At 40.0% G+C, this 14,788-nt stretch overlaps 1 protein-coding gene across 1 annotated transcript in view; it reads right to left on the bottom strand.

Moving 5' to 3' along the window:
• RFC1 (replication factor C subunit 1) overlaps positions 1–3,806 on the bottom strand; it is an 89,145-nt gene extending 85,339 nt beyond the window's left edge. The window contains exons 1-2 of the mRNA XM_025921430.2: positions 3,734–3,806; positions 1,357–1,745 (exon numbers count right to left, since the gene is read on the bottom strand). Of these exons, the coding sequence (XP_025777215.2) occupies positions 1,357–1,745; positions 3,734–3,806 (462 nt within the window). The remainder of the gene's footprint in view (positions 1–1,356; positions 1,746–3,733) is intronic.
• Between the last annotated feature and the right edge of the window lie 10,982 nt (positions 3,807–14,788).

Here is a 14,788-nt window from a genome sequence, read left to right as displayed (position 1 = left end):
AGCTTAAAAAAGTTAAAGTTAAGCTATTTACTTAAACCAAATAAAATCCACCACCACAAAACTACCAAATGGCAGAGCAAGACTAAATTATCGCCTTACTCTTAACCTTCAAGACTCCAAATGTCATCAACTTTCCACAATACTATAGTGCCTTAAGTCCAATATTAATTATAATCATTTTAGGGAGGCAGTATAATGTAGTGGTCAGAAAAACCGAGGTTCCTACTCTAGTTCAACCACTTATTAGTTGTATGACAAACTGTTTAAACTCTAAAAGCCTCCTTCACCATCCGTAAAACTAGATTGCTGAGAGGTTTAAGTGAGAAAGGTATATAAAACAAAGAGCTCACACACTGATATTTGGTGCAAGGTGGCTATTATTTTATCCCTTTTTTATGAGAAAAAAACACTAAGGGCTGCAAGGTTTCCCAATGTGGCATAAAAATTTTCCCTCCAGGATGCTGGTGTTGTGATAAGGTAAAAAATAGTTGAAAAAATTACGTCTGATTATGAAGTAGATTCTGGCTTAATAGATCATCATAAATTGTCCTTTAAATATTTCAAACACATATCTGTATCTATTTCCATACCAGCATGAACGTCTGTTTTAATACCTGCATAATCATTTCACGCTCAATTGATATGCTTTATGCACAATTATACAGAAGTGTGTTTTTATAAGATTATTTTTAACATCAGGTGATAAGCGATGACAGCTGTCAGATATATTGTATCTGTCTTTACCTCCAGTGTTGTTAGGGTTTGGGTTCCCCCCCCCCCCCCCCCCCCGGTAAACCGTGTTATCCCTTTGGCTTCTACCAATTCATTTAAACAAAATAAAGCATCCTCCCTAAGCCTTCGGTCTCAAACGGCTCTGTGATGAGCGTTTCGTGGCGCTATTAATGACGAAAGTTCAAGGCCTAACACAACTTACAAAAAAGGAAAGTTTGTTACATTTTTCTCCGCCTTGAACTAGGGCTTGAAATCAATGCTTTAAGCAGGACGCAAAGAGAGGTTTCGGGCAACGCCAAACAGGAAAACAACTTTATCGCCAAGCCCCCCAAATCACCTTCTTTACTCTCTTCCTTCCTCCCTTCCCCCAAGAGTAAAAAAAAGTGAAACTGCGGCGCAGCACCAAAGACATGAGCGCAGCCTGCTGCCGAGAGCAGAAACCCCGCGGTCCCAGGAAAGCTGTGCGACCAGTGCCAGATTTTTGGCCCCTTCCGTGCCTTCGCTCCCCTTCGGAGCCCCGCACCGCCGTCCTCCCCCACCCTGCATTCCAAAAGTGCCCGGTCCACACCCAGCCTGCAAACTCTCCCAAGCCCCCGAGCCGCACAGCCTCCCCCAGGGACTCACCATCGCAGCCCACGGACTACGGCGCGGGCGGGCAGGCCGGTGGGCTGGAGAATCCGTTACCGGGACTCGGGATCCATTCGCGCCAACAACTTCTCCCGCGAAGTGGAAGGTGGTGGGGGCCGCGGCGCCCGGTGATGACGTCAGAAGGCGCGCAGCTTCACTTTGGCCCAGGCGGGAGGCGGGAGGTGCGACGTCGGCCCAGGTGACGCCCCGCAGGCCGGCGGGCCGCTGCCATCGCGAGGAGGTACGGGACCGGGGTCCGCGCGCAGGTTTGCGCCTTGGGCTTTTGGTGGGAGCCCTCAAATGGAGCTTCCGAGGTTGATGTACTAAGGCGGGCAAACCGGGATTCTCCCAATTACACGTCTCTGGGGTGCACTGCCTTACACCAACTTTCAGGTGTTTCAATTACCACCAGCGATGAAGATAAACATTTCAGATGTCGTTTTGCACATTACATTTTAATATCTATTCTGAAACAAGAATTTCACCGCAGAGTAGTTATCCCGATTTTTTTTTTTTTTAATGTTTGACCCACCGAATTGGAGTTTCTGCCTGCTAAGTGGAAACCCACAGTTTGAAAACCGGGATAAAAGACCATTTTAAATGTTTATTTTTGATAGAGAAAGCACGATCAGGGGAGAGGCAGAATGAGACAGAATCCCAAGCAGGCTCCACCCTGTCAGTGCAGAGCCCAACACTGACTCAAACTCACTAACCGTGAGATAATGACCTGAGCAGAAATCAAGAGTCTGACGCTTAACCCACTGATCCACCCAGGCCCCCTAAAGGACAGTTTCATATTGTGTAATTCCAGAACAGAAAAGACTTTGGTAAAATCATCTAGTCATCAACACCCACTCCACTTTATAAGTGAAAAATATAAGGCCCGAACAAGCTAAAGGGTCCACAGAAGGCTCTAGGGCGTCTAAATTCCCAAACCTGCACTAAGTTCATCAGAGCAGTTGTGTGTGTGAGACCAAGGCATAAACAAGGTGCATCACAGAAAAACAATGATCCCAAAAGCTTTGGGGTAATCAAGTTTCATATTAATAGATAAGCAACTGAATTGGGGAGTAGAATGCGACATTTGCATACAATTTTAAGAGAAAACACCAGACTCTAAGGAGTTTAGTGGAGAGAGCAGTATCTCCAGGTTTGGCCCTAGACTTTCAGATCTTTACCCACCCATCCTCCCCTTCAGGTCTGCATTTTATCACACCAATATCTCTACAACGAAAGATAGCAAAGCCTTCTGGAATACAACAGAGGTTAAAGGTGGAGAGCCTGTATTTATCAAATGCCAATGTAATATGTGCCAGGCATGCAGCTATGGACTATCCTAGTTCAGCTCATCTAATAGCCGCCGTGACACTAACTACTATTATTCTCCCCAATTTACAAAGGAGTAAACTATTACTCCTGAACAGAGAGAGCCCTGTTGCGTCAGACCATCTGCAGCCAGTATGGTAGGGTTCCCAGCCCCACCACATGCTATGGGCAAGATACTATGCCTCAGTTTCTTCAGGCATAAAATAAGGATGATAGTAGTACTTCATAGGGTTATTATAGAACATTACTCTTGGCTTAAGATAATAATATTTTTGTCAGCTATTACCATTATTGTTACACAAGGCTAGGTATTATCAAGGGAGATAGATATAAAAATGAACTTATGCACTCCATAATTTTTTTAATGTTTATTTTTGAAAGAGAGAGAGAGAAAGAACAAGTGGGGGAGGGGCAGAGAGAGAGGACAGAGCATCCAAAGCAGGCTCCTCACTGACAGCAGAGGGCACAATGCTGGGCTCAAACTCACGAACCATGAGATCGTGATGTGAGCCTAAGTTGGACACTTAGCCGACTGAGCCATGCAGGCGCCCCTTGCACTCCATAATTTTGCTTAGGGAAATACTTGATAGGGGAGGAGGGGGGTCATTAGAAACTGAAAAATCAATGAAAACTATGAACCTACTCTCCATAAAAATGTACACAGCAGGGAGATCACAAATTTTGCTTATAGTCTCAGGATGTAAGCCAATTCACAATGTCCATTGTGTTGCAAATAAGTAAATAAGATATATATTCAAAGTTTTACATATCTTTTATATAACTTCTAATTTTTGTATTTCTTTTTTAGCATTTGAAGCCTTCCCTGAATTTAGCTGAGACTTAAGTCAGAAGCCTGTAACTTCCAGAAAGATACTGAATTTGTTGAATTGTTTTCTTTAGGAACATTTACTTGGAAATATTCTATCTCAGAAATGTACCAGATTAAAAATGACTGTATATGCTTTGATACTGCTCCCCTCACCTGAGCTAACCTGTGTCTGATTTGACAGTTCCAGACATAAGCTTTAAGAGGACTAGCAGCTCCTACCTTGCTCTACTGGACCCTTGAGCTCCCATGTAAAGCAAGAGAAGGGGCCAGCTGAACCCAGGATTACAGCCATCTCCACTTGGTACCAGGCTTGTAAGTGAAGCCATCTCGGACCCACCATACCAGCTGCCGGTGAAATTCTAAATGACCCCAACCAACACTATTAGAGCAGAAAAATCACCTAGTCAAAACTTGCCTAAATTCCCTGACAGTAGTGTGAGTGTAATAAAATAATTGTTCTTTTAAGGTGGTAACTTTGGGGGTAGTTTGTTGTGAAATGATAAGTAATCGGAACAGAAATATTGTAAAGAACCCAAAACGGAACCATGAATAAACATGAACAAAATATTCATGTTTATTTTCTCTGCTGGGGTGTTTTTTACCCATGCATCATTCAACAGATAATTATTGACCATCTACTGTGTGTCAGCACTTTTTTATGTGCTTGCTGGGAACCCACAGTAAATAAGAGAGACAGCCCCAGCTTTCTTGAAGTTTATATCTTTGAGGAAAAGAGAAAAATAAATAAGTAGACAAAAATAAAGTCTGTATTTTCAGAGAAGGGTAAGTGCTATACAGAAAATGAAGCAGGCTTATGAGATAGAGGGTACCTGGGGAGGAGGGTGTGGAAGTATTGTAAATAAGTGATCTAAGAAGGAGATATTGAGCTAGGATGTGGATGTTGAGAAGGGGCGAGCATAAAGGCCCTAATATGATTGTAAGTTAAACACATCCAGAGAATAACCAGAAAGCCAGTTTTATGACTGGTGCAGAATTCAGTGGAAGTGATAAGACATTAATTTGGGCAGAGGTGAAAGGAGAGATCCTCTAGAACCTTAGGCTCCAGCAAAAACTTTTAATTTTATTCTAAGTGTAATGGGAAGGCTTTATAAGATTTTAAGCCATGAGATTACTATGATCCCATCATTCTTACACTTGGTATTTTATGACAAAAAAGAAAAAGGTTACTATGTGTTTTATGGCAAAATATGATACCCATTTGTTTTCCATGGAAGAGAAATCTAAAGAGTGCTAAAAAGATTACCAAATATAGGGGTGCCTGGGTGGCTCAGTCGGTTGAGCATCTGACTTCGGCTCAAGTCATGATCTCACGGCTTGTGAGTTTGAGCCCCGTGTCGGGCTCTGTACTGACAGCCCAGAGTCTGGAGACTCTTCAGATTCTGTGTCTTTCTCGCTCTCTCTGCCCCTCCCCCACTCACATTCTGTCTCTCTCTGTCTCTCAAAAATAAATGAACATTAAAAAAAAAAGTACTTCCATCAAAGGTTTTTCCTCATGCTATCTTTAGTTATTAGTTCAGATCTTCTTTGTGTAACTATTTCTCAAACCAGCTGATGAATAAATAAGACTAATAATTCATTCCAGAATGGCATTGGTAACAGATAATACAGCAATTGGATAAGCAGTGCAGTTTCCAGAATTAAGGGCATCTATTAAAAGCCTAAAATATTTTTAAAGACTTTTAAATAATCATTTGAGACCTAACACAGAGAAGACATATCTTTAAGGGATATATTATATATTGGATCTGATTACCCAATGCTCACTGGCCTTGTTCATCCTTAAAAGAAAGGGTTTCAGGGAAAGTTTGTCAACAAAGCCAATTTTGTGTGAAAGTCAAGGATCTCCTTCCCTCCCCAACTTAGGGATATATCTCTAATGGAAGAATTATTTCCATTCATTGAAGAACCCTTTACCACAGAAGTTAGAATATTGACATTAACATCTTTATTGGTACGTTTCTAAACTTGTGAATAGTTGAATTATGCATATAATAATTGGCTGTCTTTCCATAACATATACAGAGAGTTAAATCATTGTCCTCCTAAAATGACTAAAAGCTTGGCATTAGCTAAAAAGTACATAATTTGAATTTTGGTCATCCTTTATAATCTAACTACTACCATGTGTAAGTAGAAAACAACTGTTCAATGTAAATTTTCAGTGTTAATACAACTGCCTTAGTTAACTTATCTGTATTATGGAAATAACTCTTTACTTGAAGTCTCTTTAAAATCCTTTTCAGTCTGGGGCGCCTGGGTGGCTCAGTCAGTTAAGCATCCGACTTAGCTCAGGTCACGATCTCGTGGTCTGGGAGTTCAAGCCCCACGTCGGGCTCTGTGCTGACTGCTCAGAGCCTGGAGCCTGTTTCAGATTCTGTGTCTCCCTCTCTCTCTGACCCTCCCCCGTTCATGCTCTGTCTCTCCCTATCTCAAAAATAAATAAAAGTTAAAAGAAATTTAAAAAAAATAAAAATAAAATAAAATCCTTTTCAGTCCTCTCTAAAATCCTGTTCCAGTAACAATAATTACATTGTCTTTCACATAGACTTTTATAAGTCAACAGAAACCAATCGAATTTTCGCTGTGCAACAACAAATGTGACTTTCTGCCCTCTGGATAAATATTAGCATGTCCTGCTTTGTCAGGGTTTATTGGAACATATTCCTTATAGAAAACAGTCCATTAGAATGTAGCTTATCCTTTTCTGCATTTATGGTGACTGCAGATCCAGACCAGTGATGCTGACCTTGTAATCTATTTATGAGCATAATCATTAAGTCATAATCTGTCACCATGATAGCACATATATTCTAATTTATGAAATTAAGCTCTATGTCATTTATCTTAATTCTTGGATGATATTCAATTAACCTTCTTATATGATTATACTTTTGTAATCTAAATTTATATAAACTTGCCTGATAATTTTTATAAACTGTAAATAATAAAAAGTTTCTCCCAAGTATATCAGTGTCTTCACTTAAGTTAGGAGAAGAAACATTTATATTTAAAATAGTAAACTTAACAAAAAGCATATAACTTTACTGTTGACATACACATTTGATTATATATCAGTATAATCAAATATATTATTTGATTAAATAATACTGCTATAATATACCCATACAATCAAATACACATACTCTATCTCAAGTTGTAGATTAATTTTCTAAAATATTCATTGGTAATTTTAAGAGTGTTTATAGACAGAGCAACAAGAATGCCAACAGCATTTTGTAGTGATAATAGATTTTTTTAAGTGTTTATTTATTTTTGAAAGAGAATGAGCAGAGAAGAGTCAGAGAGAGAGGAAGATAGAGGATCCAAAGCAGGCTCTGCACTCACAGAAGAGAGTGTGATGTGGGGCTTGAACTCACAAGTCATGAGATCATGACCTAAGCTGATGTCAGACACTTAACCAACTGAGCCACTCAGGTGCCCCTTTAGTGATAATAGATTTTTTATTTTTTTTCAATGCTTATTATTTTTGAGAGAGACAGAGCATGAACAGGGGAGGGGCAGAGAGAGAGACACACACACACACACAGAAACAAGCATGCTCCAGGCTCTGAGCTGCCAGCACAGAGCCTGACAGAGGGCTCAAATCCACAAACTGAGCTCATCACCTGAACTGAAGTCAGACGCTTAACCAACTGAGCCACCCAGGTGCCCCAGTGATAACAGATTTTATGATTAGGATAATCTTTCATTCTCCAAACCCTACAAATCAAAGTAATTCCAGGATTTTTGTTTTTGTTGTTTCATAGAAATAATGTGAAGTATAGCAAATAAAGGAAACTACCATCAGTTATTTGAAAATTAAGGATGACCATATATCTGGATATTATACACTTTTAAGACTCTTGAGAATCTGAGTTTTCATAATATATACCCAGAAGCCTCATTCATATTCCAACAATGTTTGTAATAAAGAATATTTTGAATTTCCTTGGAAACCTCATAGATCATCTTTCTTGACATACAATTTAATTTTGTTAATGTTTATTTTTTGAGAAAGAGACAGAGCATGAACAGGGGAGGGGCAGAGAGAGAGGGAGACACAGAATCTGAAGCAGGCTTCAGGCTCTGAGCTGTCAGCACAGAGCCCGACATGGGGCTCGAACTCATGAACTGTGAGATCATGACCGGAGCCAAAGTTGAAGGCTTAACCAACTGAACCACACAGGTGCCCCTCTTGACATGCAATTTAAGTAGTATTGAATATAATCACTGTTTATACAGAGTAGTGTATATGAGAAGGAAAAAAAAGTCTCGTAAATGAACACAAGTCCGAATAGAAAAGACACATGAGAAAGGAATTCCAATAAATTCATATCTTCCATAAAATATACAGCAAAAATCTTACTCAAATAAAGTCTAATCCATTGCCACAAAACAGACATAAGCAATACTTTTTAACATACCCATTTAAACTGCTAGTTGCTATAGAAAGAGCTACTCTTTGCTTTGAGACAAATAAGGTCAAGTGCTTCGGGCTCTCCATTTAAAACGATTACACCTGGGGCGCCTGGGTGGCGCAGTCGGTTAAGCGTCCAACTTCAGCCAGGTCACGATCTCGCGGTCCGTGAGTTCGAGCCCCGCGTCGGGCTCTGGGCTGATGGCTCAGAGCCTGGAGCCTGTTTCCGATTCTGTGTCTCCCTCTCTCTCTGCCCCTCCCCCGTTCATGCTCTGTCTCTCTCTGTCCCAAAAATAAATAAACGTTGAAAAAAAAATAAAACGATTACACCTGGAGGGGCACCGGGTGGCTCAGTCAGCTAAGCGTCCAGCTTCAACTTTGGCTCAGGTAACGATCTCACGGTTTGATTCGTGGGTTTGAGCCCCACCTCAGGCTCTGTGCTGACAGCTCAGAGCCTGGAGCCTGCTTTGGATTCTGTGTCTCCCTCTCTCTCTGCACCTCCCCTGCTAATGCTCTGTCTCAATCTCTCTCTCTCTCTCTCTCTCTCTCAAAAATAAACATTAAAATTTTCTTTTAATATTATACCTGGTTTGATGTCTTTATATAAATATTATCATTAGCTCTGGAATGTGGTAAGCATTGCAACTGGTAAAGTAAATACAGTAGGTCACTAATAACTCAGATTCCCTAGACATTTTTTAGAAAATGTTTAGTTTTAGTGGGATTTGCAAAACTTAACATTACTGTATGTTGAAACTCACTACTCTCAGTACTATAAAGAAGAAAAAAGAGATTCACTACTGTAGTTGACTTTCACTGCTTTCCCTTCTTCTACCATGTGTGCATAATCTAAATCTGATCATGAGAGCACATCAGACAAACCAAAATTGAGAAACTGACCAGGATTCATCAACAGTGTCAAGGTCATGAAAGACAAGGGAAGATTGAGGAACTGTCACAGATTGGAGAGAACTAAAACTGCATAGTAACTAAATGCAATGTGTGATCCTGGACAGAAAAAGGAAACATTAGACATTAGAAGGAAAATGGGTAAAATTTGAATAAGGTCCATACTTTAGTAAATAGTAGCATAGCATAGTATCCTGGTTTTGATCATTGTAAATGATTATGTAAGTTAACATGAAGCAAAACTGAGTGAAGGATATGTGTGAGCTCTACTGTTTTTGCGATGATGGATGCTTGTGGTTGAACAAATGGGATTGGAGGTAGGGAACAAGAATTTGTTTGGGGGCATGTTATGTCTGAGATGTTTACTAGACTTGGGATGAAAGAAATAGTTATGAGCAATGAAATCAGAAAAATTTTTATGTCTAAATAATATATAACATGGCTGTGAAGCTTAATGAAAAACTTTTTAAGCTTAATGAAATTTTAAGAAGGATTCTTTGCTTGAAAAAAATTGAAGATAGGGGCACCTGGGTGGCTCAGTCAGTTGAGCATCCGACTCTTGATTTCCCAGGGTCATGGAACCAAGCCCTTCCTTGGGCTCCATGCTGAGCGTGGAGCCTACTTAAGACTCTCTCTCTCTCTCTCTCTCTCTCTCTCTCTCCCCTCCCTCTTTCTTTCTCTCTTTCTCTCTTTCTATCTCTCCTCTCCCCATCACATCACCCACACACACACATTCAAGCCATCTGTAAATTCTATTGGCTCTACCTTCAAAATATAACCAGAACCCAACAAATCTCATTACATCTACCACTACCATGCAGGTCTAAGCTACCATCTTATCTCCCCTGGTTATCATCTCTTGACTGATCGCCCTGATTCTACTTTTGTTCCACCTACAGTACAGTCTGAACACAGGATCCAGAGAGATTCTTTTCAGGTGTATGTTAGATCATGTCACTCTGAGCTGAAAGCTTTCCAGTGCTCCTCTTCTCAGTAAGAATATAAAACAAATTCCTCTCTATTCCCCTGCACCATGTGGTGCCGTTACCTCTGTACTTACCGCCTCCTATTTGCAATCATTCCACTTCAGCCACAGCTCTTCATTATTTCTTGAAGTTCCAGACAATTCTGTTTCAAGGACTTTTCACTCACTACTCATGATGTGCCTGGAATGCTCTTCCCCCAATAGCTGTATGGGTCACCCTCTCACCACCACAGTCTCTACTCACAGTCAAAGGTGACTAAGCACCAGCACCATGAGTAAGAGATCAGCAGAAAAAAAAAAAAAAATTTAAATTTCAGGTAATTAGCAATTCAAAATATAGAACAGCTGTGTATGGAGTATCTGCCAACATAATCGCAAAGAGTAACATTGTGTGTGTTGCACTTCAGTGTAGGAAACAGAAATCATTCCAGATATTTCTTCCAGAAAAGGGTTTTGTTGTTGTTGTTGTTGTTGTCGTTGTTGTTGTTGTTGTTTTACCAGGGAATTAATTTGGTACTTTATATGTTGGAGGGGCAGGGCCGAAGAAATGAAGCGAGACACCATCACTAGACTTTTGGCTTTAAGGTTACATTTGGAAACTACAACTGTTGTCACTGCTGTTACTACCACTGCCACTGCCACCGCCTTCCACCCTTACGAACTTGGAGCCAGTCCAGGGAGCATGGGGCTGGCGGCTACAAACACTCTGATGCTGGGAGGTGGTGCATCGGCTTCTACCACCTCTGTCTCCCTTCAACATTTTCTTAATTTTTTAACGTTTATTCATTTTTGAGAGACAAAGCATGAGCGGGGGAGGGGCAGAGAGAGAGGGAGACACAGAATCCGAAGCAGGCTCCAGGCTCTGAGCTGTCAGCACAGAGCCCGATGTGGGGCTTGAACCCACGAACCATGAAATCATGACCTGAGCCAAAGTCACATGCTCAACCAACTGAGCCCCCAGGTGCCCCTCCCTTCAACATTTTGTATGAAAATGATCCCCAACCTAGAATTCTAAACCCAGCCAAGCAACGAAGCAAATGTGTGGTGGGAAATGTGCTTCACTAAAAGAGAACAGAATTATGGTATACTACAATACCCAGCACTGGATAATACTTATGTAAAAAATAATGTAAACCCTAACTATCAATTTAACCAAAAAGGTAAATTTTTTTTACCAACAGGAAATGATAATATAAGAAAGCTAAATCTTCATCTACCATAATAGCAAACCAATAGATAGTCTAAAATTAATGAATTGAAAGATAGCAATACCTGAATATTATGCAAAGTATAAATGTGGAGATGTACAAATTCTAGAAGAACAACTAAAAAGTGGAAAGAGAGGAAGGGGGATTGAGGGAAGTAATACCTTAATAAATAGGAAAATTAATTTTTAAAAGACCACACATGGAAAACAAAACTATAAAAGTCCTAAAGAGAAAATAAAGAGGGGCACCTGGGTGGCTCAGTTGGTTAAGCATCTGACTTCGGGTCATGATCTCACAGACCACACATGGAAAACAAAACTATAAAAGTCCTAAAAAGAAAATATAAGAGGGGCACCTGGGTGGCTCAGTTGGTTAAGCATCTGACTCAGGTCATGACCTCACAGTTCATGAGTTCAAGACCCACATCGGGCTTTGTGCTGACAGCTCCAAGCCTGGAGTCTGGTTCAAATTCTGTGTCTGCCCCTCCCCTGCTCATGCTCTCTCTCAAAAGTAAATAAACATTTTTAAAAGTTTTTTTAAAAAGGAAAATATAAGAGAATATTTTTATATGATGGCTCTCATGCGCTAATGGTAGGGGCTTAAAAGTAATCAATTGCCTTTCTGAAGGGCAGTAAGGAAATATCCATAAACATAGAAAATGGACATACCCCTTAACCCGGCAATTCCAGTTTTAGCAATTTCTTTTTTTTTTTTTTTTTTTTTTTTTTAAATTTTTTTTTCAACATTTATTTATTTTTTGGGACAGAGAGAGACAGAGCATGAATGGGGGAGGGGCAGAGAGAGAGGGAGACACAGAATCAGCAACAGGCTCCAGGCTCTGAGCCATCAGCCCAGAGCCTGACGCGGGGCTCGAACTCACGGACCGCAAGATCGTGACCTGGCTGAAGTCGGACGCTTAACCGACTGCGCCACCCAGGCGCCCCAGCAATTTCTTATATCTCTCACATAAGCAAAATTATTATTTCATGGTTGGTAATTGCTGAATTGTTTGTAATAGAAAAAATGGAAAAAAAATAGGTTTCTGCAAGTAGATAAGTAGTCAAATAAATAAAAATATGGTGCACTAATACCATGGAATATTATGCATCTATTTAGGAAGATTGAATTTAACATTCGTACACTGACATTGAAAGATCTTCACAATATTATTAAGAGAATAAAGCATGTTGTAGAACACTGTATGGTGTGTGATTACATTTATGTTTTTTAAAAGTATGCAAAATTTGTGTGGAGTGTGTGTGTGTGTGTATAAGGATATACTCTAAATGTTAACTAGGGGAACCTCAACATTTTGCTCAATATTCTCTTATTTTTACTCTTTTAAAACCATCTCTTAATAATATCCAAAATATATAAAGAACTTATATAACCCATCACCAAAAAAACCCAAATAATTCAACCAAAATGGGCAGAAGACATGAACAGACATTTTCCAAAGAAGAAATAGACATGGCCAACAGACACATGGAAAGATGCTCAACATCACTCATCATCAGGGAAATGCAAATCAAAGCCACAATGAAATATCACTTCATAACTGTCAGAATGTCTGAAATCAAAAACACAAGAAACAACAAGTGTTGGTGAGGATGTGGAGAAAAAGGAAAGCTCATGCATTGTTGGTGGGAACGTACACTGGTACAGCCACTGCAGAAAACAGCATGAAGTTTCTCAAAAAGTTAAAAACAGAATTACCATGTGATCCAGAAATTCCACTACTGGTGGAAAAGTATACAAAAACACAAATACAAAATACAAAACACTAATTCGAACGGCGCCTAGGTGGCTCAGTCAGCTGAGCGTCTGACTCTTGATTTCATCTCAGGTCATGATCCCAGGGTCTAGGGGATCAAGTCTTGCATCGGGCTCCAAGATGAGCGTGGAGCCTGCTTAAGATTCTCTCTCTCTCTCCTTCCGCCCACTCCTCCGCTCACACTATCTGTCTCTAAAATTAAAAAATAAACACTAATTTTAAAAGATATATGCACCCCTATGTTTATTGCAGCATTATTTATAGTAGCCAAAATATGGGAGCATCCCAAGTGTCTATCTATAGATGAATGGATAAAGAAGATGTGGTACACACACACACACACACACACACACACACACACTGGAATATTGCTCAGCCATGAAAAAGAATGACTTAAAAAATTAAAAATTAAAAAGAAAAAGAATGAGATACTGCACTTGCAATGACTTGAATGGATCCAGAGGGTAAACTGCTAATGAAATAACTCAGAGAAAAACAAATACCATATGATTCCTATCATATGTGGAATCAAAGAAGCAAAACAAATGAGCAAAGGAAAAAAGAGACAAATGAAAAACCAGGCTCTTAACAGTAGAGAACAAACTGGTGGTTGCCAGAAGGAAGGTTGCGGGGGGGTCGGTGAAATACGTGAAGGGGATTCAGACTGCACTTATCATGATGAGCACTGAGTAAGGTATAGAATCGTTGAATCGTTCTATTGTACACCTGAAACTAATATAACCCCATAGGTTAATTATGCTTGAATTTTTAAAGTAAATATTTTTTTAAAAAACCACTTCTTGGGGCGCCTGGGTGGCGCAGTCGGTTAAGCGTCCGACTTCAGCCAGGTCACGATCTCGCGGTCTGTGAGTTCGAGCCCCGCGTCGGGCTCTGGGCTGATGGCTCGGAGCCTGGAGCCTGTTTCCGATTCTGTGTCTCCCTCTCTCTCTGCCCCTCGCCCGTTCATGCTCTGTCTCTCTCTGTCCCAAAAATAAATAAACGTTGAAAAAAAAATTAAAAAAAAAAAAAAACCACTTCTTAATAATTTGTTTCTAGTATTTTTAAACCATGAATTCTAAACAGAAACAGAAGTCAGGTGTCTCCTCAGATCTACTAGTCAGTCTCCAGAGGTGGAGACTGAGCATGTGTATTTTTTAAAGCTCAAGAAGTGATTCTGATGCACAACAAAAATGGAGATTGTGGAAAATGGTGTGGCAATTCCTCAAAAAATTAAACATAGAATTACCATATGATCCAGCAGTTTCACTTTTGGGTATATACTCCAAAGAAGTGAAAGCAGGGGACTCCAACTGATACTTACACACTTATGTTCATAGCAGCATTATTTATGATAGCCAAAAGGTAGAAATTTAAATATTCATCAGCAGATAAATTGATAAACAAAATATGGTATATACATGTTATGAAATATTATTCAGCCTTCAAAAGGAATTAAATTCTGACAGATGCCACAACATGGATGTACCTTGAAGACATTTCTGGAATTATGTACCTTACTTCCAGGCCAAAGCTTTCAGCGGATTTCCTCTCCAAATGCTGAGTGCAGGGGGTGAGACTCCTGTGAGGCCTTAGGGGTTTGCAGAACTACAGACATAAGCACCCTAAATTTCTCAATCACTGTGGAGATGAGCCACCTAAAAACTGGGAACTCCTTCATCAGACAAATGTGTGACAAATGACCTTCTATTTAGGCCTTGACTTTTTGTCTATTTGGAGTCTATTTGTACAGTATTACCCTAACTTATATACTTGCATAACAGATTTTCAATGGCTGCTTATCTCTTTCAAAATGAAATCTAAATTCCAATGACATGGGGGGCCTGGGTGGCTCAGTCAGTTAAGGTTCCGAGTCTTGATCTTAGTTCAGGTCTTGATCTCCGGGTTGTGAGTTCAAGCCTCAGGTTGGGCTCCATGCTGGGTGTGAAACCTACTTAAAAAT

The sequence above is a fragment of the Puma concolor genome, chromosome B1 (genome assembly GCF_028749965.1).
Source record: "Puma concolor isolate L17-30 chromosome B1, mPumCon1.1.hap2, whole genome shotgun sequence".
Lineage (NCBI taxonomy): Eukaryota > Metazoa > Chordata > Mammalia > Carnivora > Felidae > Puma > Puma concolor.
Note: the sequence above shows the minus strand (reverse complement) of the source record. Positions and strands in the feature narration are given on the sequence as shown.